Source organism: Meriones unguiculatus, chromosome 5 (assembly GCF_030254825.1).
Source record: "Meriones unguiculatus strain TT.TT164.6M chromosome 5, Bangor_MerUng_6.1, whole genome shotgun sequence".
NCBI lineage: Eukaryota > Metazoa > Chordata > Mammalia > Rodentia > Muridae > Meriones > Meriones unguiculatus.
Window position 1 is genome coordinate 116,624,051 of NC_083353.1, and position 20,165 is coordinate 116,644,215.

The 20,165-nt window shown below is 48.3% G+C and overlaps 1 protein-coding gene across 1 annotated transcript in view; it reads left to right on the top strand.

Moving 5' to 3' along the window:
• Positions 1-20,165, top strand: part of Cracr2a (calcium release activated channel regulator 2A) — a 66,409-nt gene that overhangs the window by 31,898 nt on the left and 14,346 nt on the right. The window contains exons 8-14 of the mRNA XM_021637068.2: positions 1,154-1,225; positions 3,219-3,264; positions 5,079-5,185; positions 8,175-8,508; positions 13,129-13,261; positions 18,730-18,811; positions 18,895-19,009. Of these exons, the coding sequence (XP_021492743.1) occupies positions 1,154-1,225; positions 3,219-3,264; positions 5,079-5,185; positions 8,175-8,508; positions 13,129-13,261; positions 18,730-18,811; positions 18,895-19,009 (889 nt within the window). The remainder of the gene's footprint in view (positions 1-1,153; positions 1,226-3,218; positions 3,265-5,078; positions 5,186-8,174; positions 8,509-13,128; positions 13,262-18,729; positions 18,812-18,894; positions 19,010-20,165) is intronic.

Genomic DNA, 20,165 nt, shown 5'->3' on the forward strand with positions numbered 1-20,165 from the left:
TAAAAGGTTAATCAGTCAAATATCCAAGAGCCACTGTAAGATACTCTTTGGTTAACACACAAACACTGTAAAGCTGGATATATGTATGTGTGGGTATATGTGTATTTGCCTAAGTATGCTGTGTGTGTGTGTTTGTGTATGTGTGTGTCCCTTAGCATTGTACCCAGAGACAGAGAAGACCTGCATAGCATGAGGTTTATAAACTGCTTTCTCAAACACTCTCAGACTCCTCTGCTCTGCACTGAGCTGCCTCCCCTCAGCAGGAGAGCTTTTCTGTTGTCCCCAGGCAGTGGGGTAGGAGCTAGTCAGAAGAGTCACCCAGCTGGGTCCAGGCCTCTTCAGCAGCAAGGACCTGACAAGAGCAGGCAGGGCTTCCTGTGTTGAGCTCATCAGAGCAGAGTCCTAGGCAGGGGCTCAGGGATCCAGTTTGTATAATGGGAAATGCACTGTTTTCCCCCAAGTTGAAATTAAATATAATTGGTAATAAAATGTGAGGAATGCACATCTCCGCAGGAGCCGGCAGAATTACGTTGCTTAATTAGGATTGTCTGAGGTGAACTTAGAATTTGATTCAGTCTGTTATGGTCGTCGAGTGACTTTGTAATTATCCTGTAAAGAAGAAGAAAGCAAAGACGCTGATGACGACGCTCAAGGAATGAAGTTATTGGGCTTCTGGTGGGAGGGTCCCCAAGCTGATGCCATCGTCAGCTGCTCAGTAATGGCACTGAGAGGTGGCAGAGGGGTGACTCTCCTCACAACGCAGTGGACACAATCAGATGGAAAGTGACAGGTTTATCAGGCTGTTGGGGGTTCTCCACCAGAGAGCCACACTGCTGTGGAAATCCGAACTCCGGGCCCTTGGTGGTGAGATTGGAGAGCCACCTAGATTCCACGCTGAGGTTCAGAGAACAGAGATGAACTTGAGTTTCCAATGCCGCCTGCTCCTGCTTCCTTTTTTTTTCCTTTCCTTTTCTTCTTGCCTCCCTCCCTCCCTTACACTTTCCCTTCCTTTCTCTTTTCTTCCTTCATTTTCTCCTTCCCCACCTCCCTTCTTTCCTCTCTGAAATGCCACTGTTTCTTTGTACGATGCTAGCTTAGACGCCCCCCCCCCCCAGGGCCACCACTCCCTTGACTGTGTCTGCCTCTTTTCTAGGGAAGTGTACCGAGTGACAGAGAGTCTCCAGCGGGAGAAGTCGGGCCTTCTGAAGCAGCTGGATTTCCTAAGGTGGGTACATCTGGGAAATCATCCCTGCCAGCACTCTAGAACAACACGATGCCAAGAGTGCTCGCGTTTCCGTGGTCACCAGTGTGTGATGTGGACTGCTGAGTACTACCCTCTGGGTAGACATTTACTCACGTGCCCTCCTACCTCTACAGTTTATTCCTCTATGTGTCAGGCTCTGCCTTGTCCTTGCTGTCTTGTTGGGACAGTTCATGGTCCTTGGTTGAGAAGGAGTAGGTCTGAATGGGCAGCAACTCTTTGACAAGTATACAATCTCACCTTCAACAAAGGCATGGAGTCTGTGAGGTACTGGTCTATTCTGGTATCAACCAAGAGCATGTTGGTGTCTGAGAAATGAATTGATTGCTGTAACACCAAACTGAAATCCATGTCTGACCGACTCTTACCCTAGCTGTAGAATGAGCAAATGCATCACATATAGGGCTAAGAAAGGAGTTTCCATATCTTGAAAAACCCACTGAAATAAATTCAGAGTTCACTGGCCTAGGATGTACCAAGAAAAGCAAGCACAGAAGAGGAGAAAGGTGGGCCTTTGGAGTTTGCTTATAGTTTTCCATAGGCTGTACATGCCATCTGCTGATGGCCTCACTGGGCACAGTGATGACAAAGGGCTTTAAGTCTTCATTTTCAAAGTGCAAGTGGCTTTGAATCACTTCCAGGTGCGTATGAAATGTCTTGCGACTGTTTTTGTGATGGCAAGGTGAAGCCAGCGACTGCTGTCTTTAGTGGTGAAGAATTAAAAAAGAGGTGTTCTACTTGGAGTGAGATGAGGCCTGCCCTGGTCGGGAGATGGAAGAGCTATTAAGAGGCCATGTTCTACCCCACTGGAGACAAGGTCTTTGTTCTCAGGAGGCTCTAGGAAGAGAACAAGAGTACAAGGACACTTGATTTTGTTTTTGTGTTATTAATTTGTTTTTTTTTTTTATTCTATTGTACTTAAAAAATAATGGAGGGATAGGTCCAGTGAGAACGAATAGAAAAGAAAGGGCATGGCATGGCCCTGATGTTCACAGGTCTTTCTCTTAGAGATAAGCCTTTGTGAAGTTCAGACTCACAGGCCCAAAGCCTCTCTATGCTGTCACGTGGTTACTACAGTTAAGCAGAGGGGCTGAGGCTGATTTCCCAATTGGTGAAATCACCAAGTATCCAGGAGAAAGAGAGAATGTTGAAAGATGGAGCAGGGGTGAAGTGGGACAGTGGAGTGTAGGGTAGTGGTGAGACCAGGACCACCTCTGGAGTGTGAGACACGAGGACTTCCTTAACCTCTGCTCTTGTCCTGCACAGAAAGAATAAACAAAATAGAAACAGAAAACAACACCATACACTTTGCCACGAAGCAGTGATCTCAGAGGCCTTCTGAGTCCTCATTGGGGTGCCAACTTGCTGCTTAGCCAGCACAAGGGTCCTTCAGCACAAGTGAGTGTGAGATGCCCACTTGGCCATTGTCAGGGTTTACCTTCCACATCTCTTCCCCAGACTTGTTCCAAGGGCCTGGCTGTGTCCCTGAAAACAATGAGACATGCTGCCAGTGTTTTCTTCAAGAGGGATGGCATTGAAGGTCCTGTTTCTTGGTTGTCATTCCTTGGGACAGCCCGAAATCTGATTCTACAGGCACAGTGCACTTTCCGAGTACAGAATTCTGTGGTCGCTCACTCCTGCATCCTGGATGCTGAACAAAGTTTGGCAAGCAACACCTGTTCCAGGAGATCTGTCTTCAGAGAAGGCAGAGAAGGAGCCCACCAACAAGTCACAGGGGGACACAGCATCCTATACCATGTCGTGGAGGCTGAATGTTCCTCAAGGGCAGTATGTGTCACAAGGCCACTCAGTCTCATCCCCCTGTCTCGTGCTGATGTACACATGAACTTCCTCTGTCCATAGCCACATCCCCTGGCCTTTCATACCATCTGGCTGGCTAATGGGATCTGTCAGCTATAGAGTCCATGTTTGAATAGTTCTCCCTTACTGTCCACAGGGAAAGGAACAAACATCTCCGGGATGAACGGGACATAAGTCTTCAGGTAATTGGCCAGTGCTCTTTTGGGACTGGGAGCAGAGGGAGACAAGGCCCAGGGGCCATCTGATCCATGCCAGGACTGATCAAGACTGCCCTGACACTTACAGTGTGTTGGGCCCTTTCTGTGAGGGCAGGATGAAAGTGTATGCGATACGCAAGCAGTAAAAAGGTAACCACGCACGGATTTTTTTTTTTTTCTGTGAAGGGAAATGACTTCCTCTTGGCACAATCAGACTCCAATGTTTGGGAGAGCCACACATTTCTTGGATGTAAACTTGATAGTTCCATCGTGAAATGTCATGGTCACGTGAAGTCAAATGCTCAATTTGTTCTTTCATTTAAAATTTTATGTCCTGATGAAATTCTCAAACTTTATGCTGTCAGAAAGCAAAGCTGCAATGCACACACAGCTATTTACACAGCTGATTTATGTGTATGACTTTATCTTTACTTTATCCATACCTAAACTGTACCTCTACTCTATATGGACCTCCTCTATACACCTGAGCACAATGCTCCATAATTTCCCAAACAATATGACATTCACAGGTCTTCACAATGGGACACTCTAGCACTCTGCTACTCCTTCTCTCTTTTCTCTTTTAAAAGGGAGACATTGGATTTGCTGAAGGGGCAGGGCAGCTCAATAAGACCTCCTAATTGTAAGATTATCATGCTGTGAACTCCTGTGTCCCTGGAGAAGGCGTTGGTCACCTTCAACCTGATTCCAACTCTCATACAAGGAAGGGGAGTTCCTGACCTCTTTCTCCCAGGTTGTAAGGATTTTTGAGGGGAAAAAAAAATCTTAGAGAGAGTGTGCTGTGTGCTGTGTGCTGCAGCCTTGGCTGAGCAGTAACCTAAATACAGCCAACCTCTGAGAGTTGCCACACCCTGAATTAGGCCCTGCCTGGCTTATGCTGCCATCCTGAGGGTCCTTTCTACACTACTGTTTCTTTGGCATCACCAACCGGCAACAATCATCTCAGCCACCCACCTGTGTGCACTAGCAGGGCAAGACTTAAGCCTACACATGTTTGTCCGATAATGATAATGATTATAATTGTTTTAGAAGGAATTCTGATTAAAAACAAAAAAACTTCCAACCAAATGTCATCCTAATCTCTTCACCTCATTTTCCTCCCCCTGCCAAACTCATTTTGTTTTGAGAGAGAAGGGGTGGAGGGAATGCCAGTAGGGAATCAAAGAAAGGGGGATGGAGTCCCATTGATGCAGCATAATAATAATTAAAGATTTGCCTGGAATCATTAAAGCCATGCCCTCGGGGTTGCTGGGGGCTCAGCAGTTCCTCCCCTTGTGGTTTGTCTGGAAGCATGGAGAGGCTGATTAAGGCAGCACTCTTCCTGTGATCTGACTACCCGTGTCAGCTGGAAGAACTCTGTCTCAGACTCTTGGCAAAGAGGTTCTGGGCTCTGCTCCTCTGAGCCCTGCTCCTCTTGGGTTCTGGGAGATTAAAGCCAACAAGGAAAAGAGTGACTTAAAATATTTTCCTATGTAGCGTGTATCTTTTCTCTTTTGATCTCTTACAAATTACCAGTTCCTGTGAAGAATGACACAGGAGGCCCCAGGCCCTCCACTCGGTATTCCCTTCTCTGAGTGCATTTCTGGAAAGAAGATGAAGGAATCCTAAATGGGAGAGATGGGAGAGGGGGATAGAAATACAGGAGAGTGGGTGACTGAAGAGGAAAGCCTGTCCTGCCTCTCTTCAGAGTCCTGTTTAGATAGAGTCTTCATTTCTTCCCAAGCATCGTGACGTATCTACAGGCATGGTGGATCTCAGGGCATTTTGTGTTTCTGCAGAAAGATAAGGCGGCCAAGGCAAACACAGCTGCTGCCAAGGCAAGCAGAAAGCAGAGATCTGGCTCTGTGATCGGCAAATATGTGGATGGCAAGGACATCCTCAGGAGGTAAGTCATCACCCACCACTCCTACTTTCTCCCTTCATCCATCTGAGCCTCTGAGCCCACATTTACTGGTCCTTTGAGGTGTGTCCCTCCTAGTTTGGCCTGAGGTCAGTCTCACTCACTTGCCTTGAATCTTGGAGGGACTGGCCCTCTCCATTGTGTTATCCAAGCTAGAGAGTGACTATGCAGAACAAACCTGACCTGTAGGGCAGAGAGCATCTTTGAGGCTACCCTGCCCTGCCCTGCCCTGCCCTGCCCTGCCCTGCCCTGCTGTGGGCCTGCAGAGAGGGGCTAAGGGGAACTTCAGGCTGACTTTGAAGGAGGAGAAGGGAGTGGAGATGATCAGGGAGGGAGTGACAGAGGGAGTAGCTGGACAGTGCTCTACTTCTTGGAACTACTTGTTTTTTTCTGGAATATAATTATACTGACTGTGAGCTGAATTAAAATGTCATATAGAATCACCCTTAGCTGAAACCCTTTAGAGACAAAATTAGGGCCTGTGAGTGACAGATTCCTTCCAGTGATTCATATTTAACTCACTGAAAGGCAGCATGTTTTGTTGGTATTGGAGGGCACACGAATTGAGCTTGAGTATGGAAAGTGTTGGCTTGCTGCTCATTCAGACAGACAAGGCAGTCCTCCACCCACCCCAACCCCACCTCTTTTGAGCAGGTACTGTATCCACATGGCGAGACACAGAGAGGTCAAGGCAGCTAAACACTCTGTATCAGGCTGAGGGGAAGATGTGCAAACTCACTCACAGAGAAGATGTGCAAGCATGAACTGAAAATACTTGCAAAGTAAAAGTGACTTAGGGAGGTAAATGGGCTGATCAAGGAAGCCCCTCGGTCAGACCATCTCAATAGCTCGATAATGAGGTACAATCTAGAAGCTGAACTTTCTATGCTAGTATTTGTTAGCCGGTTGGTTTCTCGGAACTGAATGTGTTCCTAGGTTGATTGATTTGACAGTCATTTATGGATTGCCTACTCTGCACCTGACATTCTTTCAGGCTTTCTGGCATTCCCACTATGCCTAGCCACCATCAGTTGCTTGAGTAATAGATAGGTATTGAGTGGCAACTGTTGGTGAGGTACGGTGCCAGTCACTTGAGCAGAGGTTTGCAAAATAGACCCCTTCTCTCCTTGGTGAGCTCACAGCCAAGCAGCAGAGATAGAAAATAACCCACTAAGCATCAAAGCTCTCTGAATTCCAATATCGATTTTGGCAAAAGCAGCCACTCTCTCTAGTGCTGGCAGGAAGTGTTTGGTGGCAAAACAAAAAATGAGCTTAGACGCGCTAAGCTGAAGCCATTATAGAATGTCAACAGTTTTATTTGAGATGTTCCCAAATAAAACGCTTTTTTTTTTCTCCAAGAAGTGCTTCATTTTAGGGTACACTTAAATGCTTGTTTCATTTTCTGTTGAAATACCTTTGGAAAAACATGTTGTGTGTGTGTGAGTGTGTGTGTGTGTGTGTATATATGCTTACATATGTATGCACATGTTCATGCTGAATACAAAAGCAGCTAAGACTGGACAGGGAAGCTGTATTATGAACCAGATAGTTAGGTATAGGCTTGATAGCATACATACTTAGGAAGGGTGTTGGAAAGAAGCCAGTTGGTTTTATTTAACCTGTTTCATAAGTAGAGGGAAAGGTGCTTGAATTGCTATAAATCTCTTACTCTCTATCCAAACCAATACACCTCTGTTGAAAGTAAACACTGTCTTAATTTGTCCTTCAGAATCACAGCCAGCTTCAGGAAGTGATGGGTTCACTTTGGCTTTCTTTTTCCTTCTTATTATTGGCCATAAGAAAAACAATTACTAGGAGATTACTAGGAGCCAGGGGCAAGGCTGGTGGTGCTTCTCTTGTATTGCCCTGTTCTGTGTCCCTTGATTCTGTTCTCCCTTTCTCTTTGACCTTGTCACCTTGCTGGTTCATCTGTGTGGTTTTTGTTTTGTTGTGTGGGTGTGTGTGTGCGTGCGCGTGCGCACACTTATAATATCATGCCTGTCTCATTTGAAATACTCTCAGCTTGAACTGTTCACTAAGACGGAGAAGGAACTCCAGTGTTCTGGAGATCTGTGAAGACTTTGCTCTCCAAACCCTTGGAAAATTCACCCTGTGTTTCTCCCTATTCCCCAACTGCCCTGGTCCTTCCACCTCCTACTGTCCTCTTTGCCCACAGCACCCCTATGCTTCCAGAAGCAAGTAGGTACTTAAAGTCTTTGAGGCTACCTGCTCCTTCCTCAATTTCAGGGACACAGAAAGGGAGAGGCAGGAGATGGGGGTGCATATGCCTTTTAACCCAAGCCCATTCATAATGATCTCTGAGTCAGGAGAAACCTGTCATGTGTGGGAGGAGGTCCCCCACAGCAGCCGTCCCTTACACTGCTGAGGGCCGCTGTGTGGACAGGTGCTTTGTGAGTTTGTTCTGTGTGGGTGTGTGCTATGTAGTCACCCCTCTCTTATGCATTGTCTCGTAGATGAATAGGCTAGGCAAATGGACCATGTTTTGTGGTGAGAGGAGTGAGGTGTGAGGAATTGATGTCCTTCCATAAGGACATGCAGGAAACGGGGGCATGGAGTGGGAGCAGAGCCCAACCACCTGAGTGTTCGCCCAGAGCCCTGTATCTCTAACTCTGTACAAGCCTTTCTCCTTCGTTTACAATCTGGTTCATAAGAACTGTTTGTTGCTCTGGTCCTCCTGTAAGTCTAGTACCACATGAGGACAGGGCCTTTATTTTTAGTTGATACTTGATAATAATCTTCATCAGCAGGCCCTGGTGGTGGCAGTGGTGGTGGCTGCAGTAGCAGACAACCCTTAGGAGGCTGTCAAAAATCATGAGCTGAATGATGGGTCCATTGTCCCTTCCCTTTCCCCGAAGCTCTCTCCACTGCAAGGCAGGCAAGTATCTCTCTAGTTCCATATTGATATTTTATCATTTCCTCCCGCTCTTCTTCCTCCCCACCCCCATCCTGATAGCCAGTCAGTGGAGGACGATGAAGCATTCGCCACCCTGAGGAGGAGAAGCTCTGTGGGCCTGAGTGCCTATCTCCTGGCAGAGGAGGAGTTAGGGACCGGGGAGTCAGGGACTGGGGTTCCGCATCGCCAGGCACTCCGCAGAATCATCTCCATTGAGGAAGACCCCCTGCCTCAGCTCCTGGAAAGTGGCTTTGAGAAGCCACTGAGCAGATGCCCAGAAGAAGAGGAGGTCTCTGACCAGGGGACAAAAGGGCAAAGCGTGGCAGCCCCAGCCTTGGAACTCATCCCTACTTCTCCCCGAGGACAGCCTGTTGGAAAAGAAGCTTTCTCCAAGGTAAGGTCCAGGCAACACCGCTGATATCTGTCCCTTGACTTTGAGCCCAGGAGCCTCAAAGGACACTCAGAGGGCCGGCTACAGTGGGCTTGGGGATTCATCATCTTCACCATATTCTGTGTCCCAAAGAAGAATCCCAAAGCCCACCGGAGCTGGCCTTAGGCTGAGCAGAGAGCCATCAGTTTCAATAAATTCTTGTCAGCTTCTGTTCCCCCACCTTGCACACTCTCTCTTCTAACTCAGATTTGAAGCATTTATTGAATGCCTGCTGAATTCGGTGTCTACTAACATTCACGGCAAGTGGTCATTTGGTACAAAAATCAAGTGTGTATGCCATCAGGTTTCTATTACCTCACCTAAGCCTCCTTCCCTCCACGGCGTCCTGGGTACACTTCCCTCCTGTTTGCTTCTGTGCACATCCCTCTCCTCACTCAGATTTTCCTCTGAATTTTGCAAGGACAGCAGTTCAAAGGTCATATCACTTGATTCCCACTACCAAATACTGTCTGGAAGGATGTTACCTCTTTGGCTAATGGGAACCACGTCCCTCTGCTAGTTTGTGACTTGAACTTTGATGCAAGCCATTCAGCCCTTAGTCTCTGCCCTGGTCCTCCAAAATAGCTCTAGAAACTTCACGGCAGCATGCAAGGGGCATTGCGCCCTTGGCAGCCCCCAGCCAGTGGGGCCCCCCTCCCCCTCTACACTCCCTTCCAAATACTTTCAGTACACAGATATACCTTCACTCTCAGTGGGCACAGATGGATCAGTATCAGGGTCATCACAAGATGTCACCCAGTATTGCAATACACAAGCAAGAGGTCTGTAGGAGTTGGGCTTAGAGGAGAAGCCCATGGCTCCTGTGTGCTGAGGCAATGGCTTTGCTGTGGTCTGATGGGCCTGACAGAAATGTTTTCCCCACTGCCAGGAGGGAAAGTTAGGAGCCAGAGGGAGAAGCTGGGACAGCCTGCCTCTCTGCTAGGCTCTTAGCGTAAGAGTGCCCAGCACACACCTCTAAGCTGGGCATCCTCTGTGAAGACCTCCGTGAGACAGTGAGGCACAGACAATGCCACCCTTCTGCAAGAGCATCTGGTAATAGGAATCAAACGCCATAACCTTTGAACCTGCACTTCTACTTCTAGTGAAAAGCCAAGACTGTAAGTGTTGTTTAGAATAGAAGAACATTTTTTATAAAGGGCACCATAGAAACATAAATTATATTACAATAATTTAGTTGACTATTACATACCTGCTTTAAAAAAATAATCACAGTTTCAAAAGTTCTTTAGTGACTCAGGGACTTGTATTATTATTGAATAATTATGATAAATATGATAAATTATTATATACATATATATAATTCTCAAATTTATTTAAATAAAACATTTCCTCATATAGCTATAGAGACTGAAAAATTCATAAAACGTGAGTCGTGACTACCTCAGATGATAAAGAGCTGTTTCTTTTTTTCCTACAACGGTAGATTTCCCAAGTTTAATAATAATAAAATATCACTTAATTTTTTTAATATTTATTTGTGCATGTATGTAGGCACATGCATGCCACAGCACATGTGTAGAGGTCAGAGAACAAGTTGTAAGAGTAGGTTCCCTCCTTCTGCTGTGTGAGCTGTAGGGATAGACTGCCGATTGTCAGCCTTGCTGGACCACCTTCACCAGGGAGCCATCCCGCAAGCCCTGAATATGTTTGGAGGGTTTTGTTTTCTCATTTGGGTGGGAAATTCTAGTTACTTGCTTTTTTGTCTTTCTGTCTGTCCTGTGGTGCTGAGGACAGAAGCTCGAGGCCCTGTGCATGGGGCTGGGGGCAAACCTTTTATGTCTTAGGTACACTCTAGTCCTTGTAGAGAGAAATGACAGCATATGTCCTGATGTGACAACCAGACATCTGTTACCCTGCCTGTCCCTACAACCTGGTTGTCTGTCACCTGACAGATAGACTGTCCTCCAGATAGCAGAGCAGGTTGGAGGGCCTCGCTGCTCTTGTGAGTTAAGCTGCCTGTAGTTGGGTCATTCGTGACACCTGAAAAGCAGAATTCTTCCCAGGGAGGGGACACAAGGACACTTTGCAGACAACTCTTCCTCTACCTCTACCTTGGGCTTCACATTCCCGCCTCTTATTGTGCCTGTTCTTCCACATTTAAAACAAATGACAGATGGAGACCCCAGACAAGGGACAGGGAGAAGCCAGGGCCCTGAGTAGTCAGTGGATAAAGAGAGTAGGGCAGAGAGCATTGTTTTAACTTTATCTTAAATTCTTGTCATTGACCTTAAATTCTTTCCTGAGTACTGCGTTTCTCCCCCTAAATCTGTTAGTGGCTTTGTTCTAAAACTCAAGGACCGCTAATATCTAAGCTGTACTTCATTATAGTATTTGCTCGACCAGAGAAGCTAATTCCCTCAAATCCGCTTTTTAAATCCACCCCAAAGCCCTCCCCCTCACCCCCATCAGCAGCACTGAGCTGAGCTTGAAGGTGAGGCATGTGATCAGATAGTGATCTGAAATGAATGGCTGCCGGTGGGAAGCGTGCCTCACAGCACCTCTGGCTCAGTCTGTGTCCTAGAGAAAGTCCAGCCATCCTGGGCTCATGGCCTCAGGCTGATGGCAGGCCAGTCCTGCTTTGTTCTCCATGGCTAGAGGAACAGAACAATGCGTGGGTGCCTCTGGGGGTTTCCCACCTTGCTGAGCGGAAGGGTGTCCTAGTTTGGACTCTGTTGCTATGGTAAAAACACTGACCAAAAGCAACTGAAGGGAAGAAAGGGTTTGGTTTTTTTTCTTACAACTTCCAGGACACCACACATTCCAGTCCCTCACTGAAAGAATGCAGGACAGGAAATCAAGACAGGAACCTGGAGACAGGAACTGAAGCAAATACCATGAAGGAATGCTGCTTACTGGCTTTCTCTCCATGTTTTACTCAGTTTGCTTTTTTATACAACCTAGGGCCACCTGTCCAGGGTGGTTCTATGCATAGTAGACAGGGCCCTCCCACATCAACCATTTAATCATTAATCAAGAACTTGCCTACAGGCCAATCTGATGGAGACAGTTTCTCAGTGTTTCCTTCTTCCCAGATGTCTCTAGCTTGTGTCAAGGTGGCAAAAACTAATAAGTACAAGGGTGGAAAAAAATCACCACCACCTGGCCATCTATGGCAGATGACTATGTTGCAGCTGAAGCTGAAGGGAGGGGCAGAAGGGCTGTGTGCAGAGACTCGAGAGGGCCTCCATTCTATCCAGAGGCTATATACCTGTTGGTGACTTCTCCTATATACCTGTTGGTGACATGAACAGGAAAATTTAGTTACTGTAGACAGGAAACCTACAACAGAGTCAAGAAATGATTCTATCCAGTGTGAAAACAAGTGGGTTAATTGGGGTTGCTTATCAGAGCACGGGTGAATGACCAAAGACAGCTGCATCGCCAACTAGCCTACCCCAGCATGGGTGACGAATCCAGAAAGCTGTATCCCTAGAGCTCCCTGTAAAACCTGCAGGCACCTCCAGAGACCAGTGGTCTCTGTTTAGGTAACCTTTGGAAGGAGTCATGTGACTCGTGGGGCTTTCCAACCTTCTGAAGCCTCTTACTTGCTTGAGTCTTATAACACTCCCTCCTCTGTTCTCTCTCTCTCTCTCTCTCTCTCTCTCTCTCTCTCTCTCTCTCTCTCTCTCTCTCTTCTCTTCTCTTCTCTCCTTTCTCCTTCCTCCTAGAGGGATGTTTCAAATCAAAAGAAGGAGCTACACAATAGTACAGAAACCCTGTGGATGTCTTCTTTCTCTCTCTCCCAAAGTCTACCTTGTGGTCCTAGTTTGCTTCTCTGCAGCTGTGATAAACACCACGAACAAAAGCAACTAGGGGAGGAAAGCATTTATTTCGACTCACAGCTCATAAAGGGAAGTCAGGGAAGAGGCCATAGAGCAGAAACGGAAGCAGAGGCCATGGAAAAAATGCTGCTTACTAGCTTGCTTCCCATGGCTTTCTCAGCCCGTTTTCTTATACCACCCAAACCACCTGCCCAGGTGTGATGCCATCCATGGAGAACTGAGACCTCCCACGTCAATCGTTAATCAAGAAAATGCCCTCCAGACTTTCCATGGGCCAATCTAATAGAGATTTTTTTTTTCAATTGAGAGTCCCTCTTCTCATACAACCATAGCTTATTACAGATTGGCAGAAACAAAACAAAACAAAACCCCAACACATTTGTCCTCTCTGCCCGTATATGAGTTCTGCCTTCTCCATAAGCCCCTCTTTTCTGGACCCTTGCCACCTTCTCCCCCTCAGTCCTCTGGGAACACCACACTCTCAGTAACTGTTTACATGTCTGGCCCATCCACTCCACCAACCAAGGCCTGCCTGCCTGTCCCAGAGCTCCCATCAGGCATGAGCATATGTGAAAGGCTGTCATTTCTCCTAACAGTCTCTTGTTCATGCCAGAAGGAGCCTTAATGCTCCAAGTCCAGTGCTAGCTGCATCCTGGAGCAGAAGTGGCCTCCCCAGCGCTGCTGTCTCAGTGGACCAGCGCAGTGATGCAAAAGGCAATCCGGCAGCAGCCGGGACTAGCGGCCATGCCCAACAGGTGACCAGGCTGTCTTCCATCCACAGGAGGAAAGCGTTCCCTCTACCCCAGACAGGCTCTTCAAGATCGTGTTTGTGGGTGACTCCGCTGTGGGGAAGACATCTTTCCTGAGGAGGATCTGTGAGGCCCGCTTCTCCTCAGGCATGGCGGCCACTGTGGGTGAGTTCTCTGCTCAGGGAGAGAATGAAGGGCTGATGGGAGGAATGGAGGCACCGGCTGTGCAGCAGTGGACTAGAAGGAACCCATCTCTCACGGCACTGTTGGGCTGCTAAGCTCACGATGTATGGATGGAGTAGATTGGTGGGCTGGGTAAGTGCTTCATAGTCCCAGCCTTATATTTAAGGAGCTGAAGTTAACAAAGGTGGGGTTAAGTCTTCCGGGTCCACTCTGTGAGCTCCAGTCCAGCATATGCTACTTCTGCCTCACTTAAAAAATTAATTGTAGGTATGCATGTATGTGTGTGTATGCTGCATGCATGCAAGCATAAATTACATACACACACTTGCCCGTGACAACACAAATATGGGAGTCAGAAGACGGCCTATGGGAGTTGGTTCTCCCCTTTCACCGTGTGGGTCCTAGGGCTCAAACTCAGGTCGTTAGGCTTGGCAGCAAGTGTCTTTACACACTGAGTCATCTCAGCAGTCCTCTGCCCACTTTCAGTCAGTGGGGCTCTGAATCTTCATGCTTCCCCAGATCTGACGGGAACGCCCCCAGAACCAAGCCCTGCCAACCTTTCCCATGGGCCCACTCCTGCCTGTCTTGCCCTTAGGCCTGCGGACACATGTACAGCCAACAACCCGAAAGCCATCTTTGGCCCCTGACTGGTACTTGTCATGCATCCCCAGTCTGCTGGGAGTCGCCGGGCATTAACTGTAGGAGCATATTAGGCTCAGCTGCCATTAGATATTCATGGCCGAGTGTGTTCCCACTTAGGGATAATATTTTATTCAAAGAGAGGCTTTTAATTGTTTCAACCAAAGCTGCGCGTGGTGTTGGAATGGGCGGCAGGATCAAGGGCACATTAACCTCTCAGCTTCTACCAGGTTGAGTCACTCAGCAAAAGATGAATGTGGGAAGGTTTGCTGCGCCTCTTTAGCTGAACTGGTGAGCCAACTGAACTTGACAGTGGAGTCTTATAATCTGAGCACTGACCGTGACCGTAGATCCACTGATCAGCCTGATAGATTGAGGAACTGAGGTCCAGAGAGATGAAGATTCCTATCCATATATCAGTGATCAGTGCTGGCGCCAGACACCATCTAGCCCTTTCCGTAGTAGACTAACCCTGTTGTACTGTATGCACATAGCACCATGGGAGTGGTAGGGGTCCCTCTTCTGCCTTCAGAGGTGGGCAGGGGTTGGAGGCAGGACAGGCCGTGATGGCTCAGTAGGTCATTGGAAATCCCAGGTCCCCATCCTGCTTCTGCTATGGACTAGCTCTGTGATCTCAAAAGGATATAGTCCCCCTTTGGGCCTTGTTTTTGTTTTCTGTTTTATTCTCATGGGAAAGAGAAAGGACTTGATATGGATCCCCCAAGTGCTTCCAAGCCCACGTCTCCTGCCAGAGCACCCTTGATCATTGTCTTCTGGCAAACTAGTGCTACTGGGAAGATCTCCCAAGCCCCCCCAGGGTCTTTTATCAGGTGATTCAGCCTTTGTTTCTCACCCTGAACTGGCTCCTCCATCATCTTTCCTACCTGTGGTCTCTTCCCACACGCTTCACTGCCCTGTTCTTACCGGTGGGCCTTTTCCTATGCCGACATATCTTGTCCATGCACGCTGCATCACTCCACATGAAGACTGGGGGCATCCCAATTCAGAGCATCAGGCATGGAAGGAAGCAGGGCAGACCCTGGCTCCAAACCTAACACAGTCTGACCTAGCTTTGCTTTGAACGGGAACCAGTGTGCTAGCGGCGGAGAGCTACTGCAGTGGCCGTTGGCAGCCAGGTTGGCTTTCCTGAGGAGTGCTCTAGAGTGAGCTCCATAGTCAGGCTTCTAAGTATGGGTTCAGGGAGACGGAGAAGATGCCTCTGGAGTCCCTCTAAGCTCATCTCTAAGCTGCATGCTTCCCCTCACAGTGTGGTCAAGTCCACTTCCACTTCTGACCCCAGGCCTGAGATAGACGGCTCTGAGGAAGAGGAAAATTGACCCATCTGTGCTTCCAAGGAGACCACCACACATTGTGGGGAAACAGCTACACTTTAGGAAGAGGGCTGTCTCAGTTTGGGTTTCTGTTGCTGTGAAGGGACACTGTGACCATGGCAACTCTTAAGAAGGAAAACGTTAATTGGGGCTGGCTTGCAGTTCAGAGGTTTAGTCCATTATTGTTGTGGCAGGAAGTGTGGAGGCACGCGGGTAGATATGGTGCTAGATTAGGAGCTGAGAGTTCTATATCTTGATCTTTAGGCACCAGAAGAGGCAGTGAGACCCTGACCCTGAGCCTGAGCTTCTGAAACCTCAGAGTCCACCCCCATGGTGACACATTTCCTCCAATAAGCCCACACCTACTCCAACAAGGTCACACCTCCTAACAAGCATGCTCTCTATGGGCCAAACTTTCACATATATGAGTGGGGCCATTCCCATTCAGTCCACCACAATGACAAACTAAAGGTCCCAAAGTAGGTTCTTGGGTCCTGAACATGCACCATGGCCAGGGGCAGCTGGGCCAGATCTCAAGTCACTAATGCACCTTTCCTTGTCCTGCACACAGCAACTGGCACACCAGCCATCAAAATAAGTTCCTTATAGGAGAGTGTGACATGGGAGTCACAAATTTCCAGGCCACAGCAGCCCAACCCCCACCCGGAGCTCTGGCCAACCCCTTGTTGGGCATGACTCTGCCCAGCACAAACCCTGGATTTTTCTTCTGGGCTCACCTCAGTCACTTGGGGTGACTTTCTGGTCTCCTATACTTGATGAGAACATGCTATGTAGAACCCTTGCTTGTATGTACTGTGAGGTACAACTTGTGGGGTCCTACCGACTCCACCTCAGGACCCTGCCTGATCCTTCAAGATCAGCTTTTTTGGGCCTCTGAGGAGTTGTAGACATCAAATGATGGTATTTATGGAACCCTGGACCTAGAAAAATCTTTGGAAATGGTCTATTTGTATCCAGCAAGACTGTGAGGGGACAGAGGCCCACAGCCAGAGTGAACATCAGAGACCAGACCTCCCCAGCAGCCAAGACTGCCCCCCTGTTTCAGGCCCACTGCTTCACATTGCTTCAGAAGCACAGCTCAGAACCCAGAAGCATATCCTGACATCTGCGCTCTGCTCTCTTTTGATTACCAGTGAGGTCCCCACCCCATGTCCTGCTGAGAATTCCTGAGTTACCCTAGGGTTCTTCTGCAAGGTGTCTTGTGGGCATATCCCTCCCCTCCCCTCTCTGCATGGGGACAGCCTGGCCTGTCTTCTCCAGACAAGCTGACGTCACCTTCCTGGGACACTTCAGCTCAGCTCTAACCCACACCACCCCCACAGCACACTTCTAGCGACCAGTGCTGCTTCGCTTCAGCCATCACGTGATTGGCTTGCAGGTGGAAGGGTATCTCACTGTCGTCCTTGGACGCTCCAGCAGAACTTAGAGACTGTGAACCCCCAATTCGGTTCCTTCAAACTTCCATCCCCTTCAACGTCCCAAGAACTGAACTTCTAAAACTGAGGGGAAATGACAAAAGCAAGGTCATACTGTTGGGCCTCGGCAGGACCTGGGTCTCCTGGGGGCTTGCACCTTTAAACTTCCGGATGCTCTTAAAACTCATTTATTCCAGGCCCTTTGGGCCTACATTGTTCTACTGTCTGCTCTGTTGAGCTCCCGTTCTCCCGCCATGGTGTCTGGGTGCTGTACTCCATCCCCTCCTTGTGTTGTCCTTGTGCTCTCTATCTGTGCAATCCAGCCTCTGCCAGCTTGCTTATGTGCTTCTCCAGCTGCCTGTCTGGGGCCGCTCAAAGAAATGCCTTTCAGGTCCGAGGCGAGGAGGGGAACTTGTACCAAGCTCACCACACAGCACAGAACACGTTTGTCTGGCCCTCGGCCTACCTTGCCCCCTACAAAACAAAGACCTTGTCCATCCTCTAGCAACCAACGAAGAGGGCAGAGCTGGCTTGCTGGAGAGAGCCAAGACCAGTTGCCCCCAGCAGCATCCGCTTGCCCTCTCCCAGTTTTCCATGTTAGCAACAGAAAGCTCTGTCCTTGGGGCTTCCGGCTCCCTGAGTGGTTCCAGATCTGGCCCTGCTGGTGCAGTCTCCACAGCTGCTTGCTCAGAGAGGGCTTCTCTGAGGCAGAAAGTTGGGATTCCCCTCCTGCTCTTGCTCTTAACCAAGAAGAAATCTTGTCCCCGGTTCAGCAGCTAGCAGTTGCTACCTGTTTTGATGGGTACACATGGCCATGGGCTGCCTGGGTACTCGAGGTAAGGATGCTGGAAATGGAGTGGGGAGCCTCATCTGAGCTGCCAGCCCAGGGAAGGGAGGATTTCTTCTCTGTAGTTTCTCATCTCTCGGTGGTGTATGTGTGTATCTGCATAGGTATGCAAATTATAACCCTCATGGAGGTCTTGAGGATACTGAAGGATGAGGGGTCTCTCTGAAAAAAAAAAAAAGGAAAAATATAGTAAAAACATTCTACTCTTCTCATCCCAGATTAATCCAATCCTATCTCTGGCCCTGTCTATGAAGCAAAGGGCCTGGGGTGACCTATACTGCTTCCTGCCTCTTCTCTAACTGCCACGTATCTCCTGCTATTCTCTGCCCAGTCTTCTGACCCTTGTTCTGCTCCTGCTCCCTGCAGGGCAAGGACTCTTAGGTCTTCGTGAAAGTGGAAAGTGTTTCTTTCCATGCTGTTGAGTTCTGCAACCAGGAGCCATACATAAGGCTTGAGAAAACATCCTTACTCATTTTTTTAAGATTCTTAAGATCACAGGAGAAAAGGAGGTCTGTGAAAGGCATGTCCAACCCATGACCAGGGGTCTATGTGTACCTATGATAGCTGTGAATATGACCCCACATCAAACTTACTTAGAACATTACCTGAGATTTTGTGTGTGTGTGTGTGTGCTGTGTGTGCGTGTGTGTGGTGTGTAACTTTATTGTGTGGTTCTCAAACATGAACTTTGCATATAATAAGAAATGTCACACAAAATGAAACAGATATGCTTGCAACCTACAGAACCCACCCCACTGTATTTAATGCGTGGCCTGAGACAATTATTAATCTTTCAGTGTGGCTCAGAGAAGCCATAAGGTTGGACAACTCTCGAAGGAGCTGCACTGAGATTTTCAGCCCTCAGGGCTGAAACCCAAGCAGGAATAATGTTGCATGTTGCTTTTGTGCATGACTTCATCCATTTTTCCCAGAGCAGGTGCAGGATGGTACAGCAAGGATCCTGCAAGCGAAGTTAGGTTTGGTGATGGTCTTGAGCCCCACAGCCCTAGACAAGGTCAGAAATCAGGCCTCGTGCTTCCCGGTGTAATGTTCAGTCCATTTTTCCACGATGTCCCCCAGGCACTACCAAGGGAAGGTTGCTTGTTCTGGTTCCAGGCATGGAGGCATCGTCTCCTGACTTAGAACTGAGGATGTCCATGACCAAGGCAGCTCTCACAGGCTTGCTTCCCCTTGCAGGCATTGACTACCGAGTGAAGACAGTCACGGTGGACAATGCACAAGTGGCCCTGCAGCTGTGGGACACTGCTGGGCAGGAGAGGTGAGGCGCTGCATCCACAGGTCCCAGGATAGGCCAGGGTTCCCAAGAAAGGCACACACCTGACAGTGGCTCTCCCATGGCAGATACCGCTGTGTCGCGCAGCAGTTCTTCAGAAAGGCCGACGGCGTGGTTGTTATGTATGACCTCACAGCCAAGCAATCCTTCCTGTCGATCCGGCGGTGGCTGAGCAGCGTGGAGGTGAGCAGCCACCTTCCTAGAAGCTCTTGAGCTTGTCAGACTCTCCCGTTTCCTGACTCCCTTCTGGCCCTCTGCACATTCACAACTTCATCCCAGGCTTGCCTGCCCATCCCTGGGTTCTTCCTCCCCTTTGGCCCTGATGTCTGACTTCTACCCAAATCTACGCCTCCTTCGGTATCACTCAGCTGGACCACCGCCCTTTCTCAGCTGCCAGTCTGCATGTCTCCCATTACCAAGAAAATGAAGGAATGGAATGTAAATTGATTTAGGAGTTTCTGAGAGAGTTGCTTAAATACAAATCATTTCTCAAAATTCCTGTCCCTAAAACAGTTATAAATGTGAGGAACTAAATTTTGAAATGCCATGGGTTGTCTCTCCTCCAAACTGATGAAGGAGGCAAATGAACTTTGACCTTTGAAATTCATGACATGACTCTTCTCCTTCTATCATTATTGTCATCATTATCACCATTCTTCTTCTCCTCCCTCTCCTATCCCCTCCTTCCCCTATTATTATCATCATCATCTTTCTTTTTCTTTTCCTTTTCCTCTTCCTCCCCACTCCTCATAGCCCCTCCCCCTCCATCCTCCTCCACTTCCTCTTGATCTACTTTCTTTGTGGTTGGCAGCACCAGGAGAAATGCTACTGATGATCTAATCCAGTGGGTTTTTTAAACTTTTGTCCTTGGAGCCCTGGAATCAGGTTGACATTTCCTAGAAAGTGGGACAGGGCAGAGAAAGATGTAGAGATCAGGTTCCGGGCCTTACATTCTTTTTGTTCAGTCCTATCTGCTCAACAGTTTTCCAGCTTTGTACATTGGAGGTCTACATACAATAGATAACAGGGATTCCACTTGAAAATAGTCAGCTGAGTACAAACTTGTATAACCCATCACATCTCAAGATGTAGAAGCTGAGCCAGTAACATCTCCAAGACCACTCTTTCTTTCCCTAGCCTCAGACACTCCCCCCCCCACACACACACACATCCAAGATGGGATCTGAGCTTGGATGTCCTAATGTCTAGAATGATGGCAGTGAGGAAGACAGACATGGGGATGAACACCCTGTTCTCACCGGGGGTGTCACTAGTCTCCAGGGCTCCCGGAGAAGCTGGAATCTCACCAGATAGACAGAGATCAGGCTGACCCTGGTGA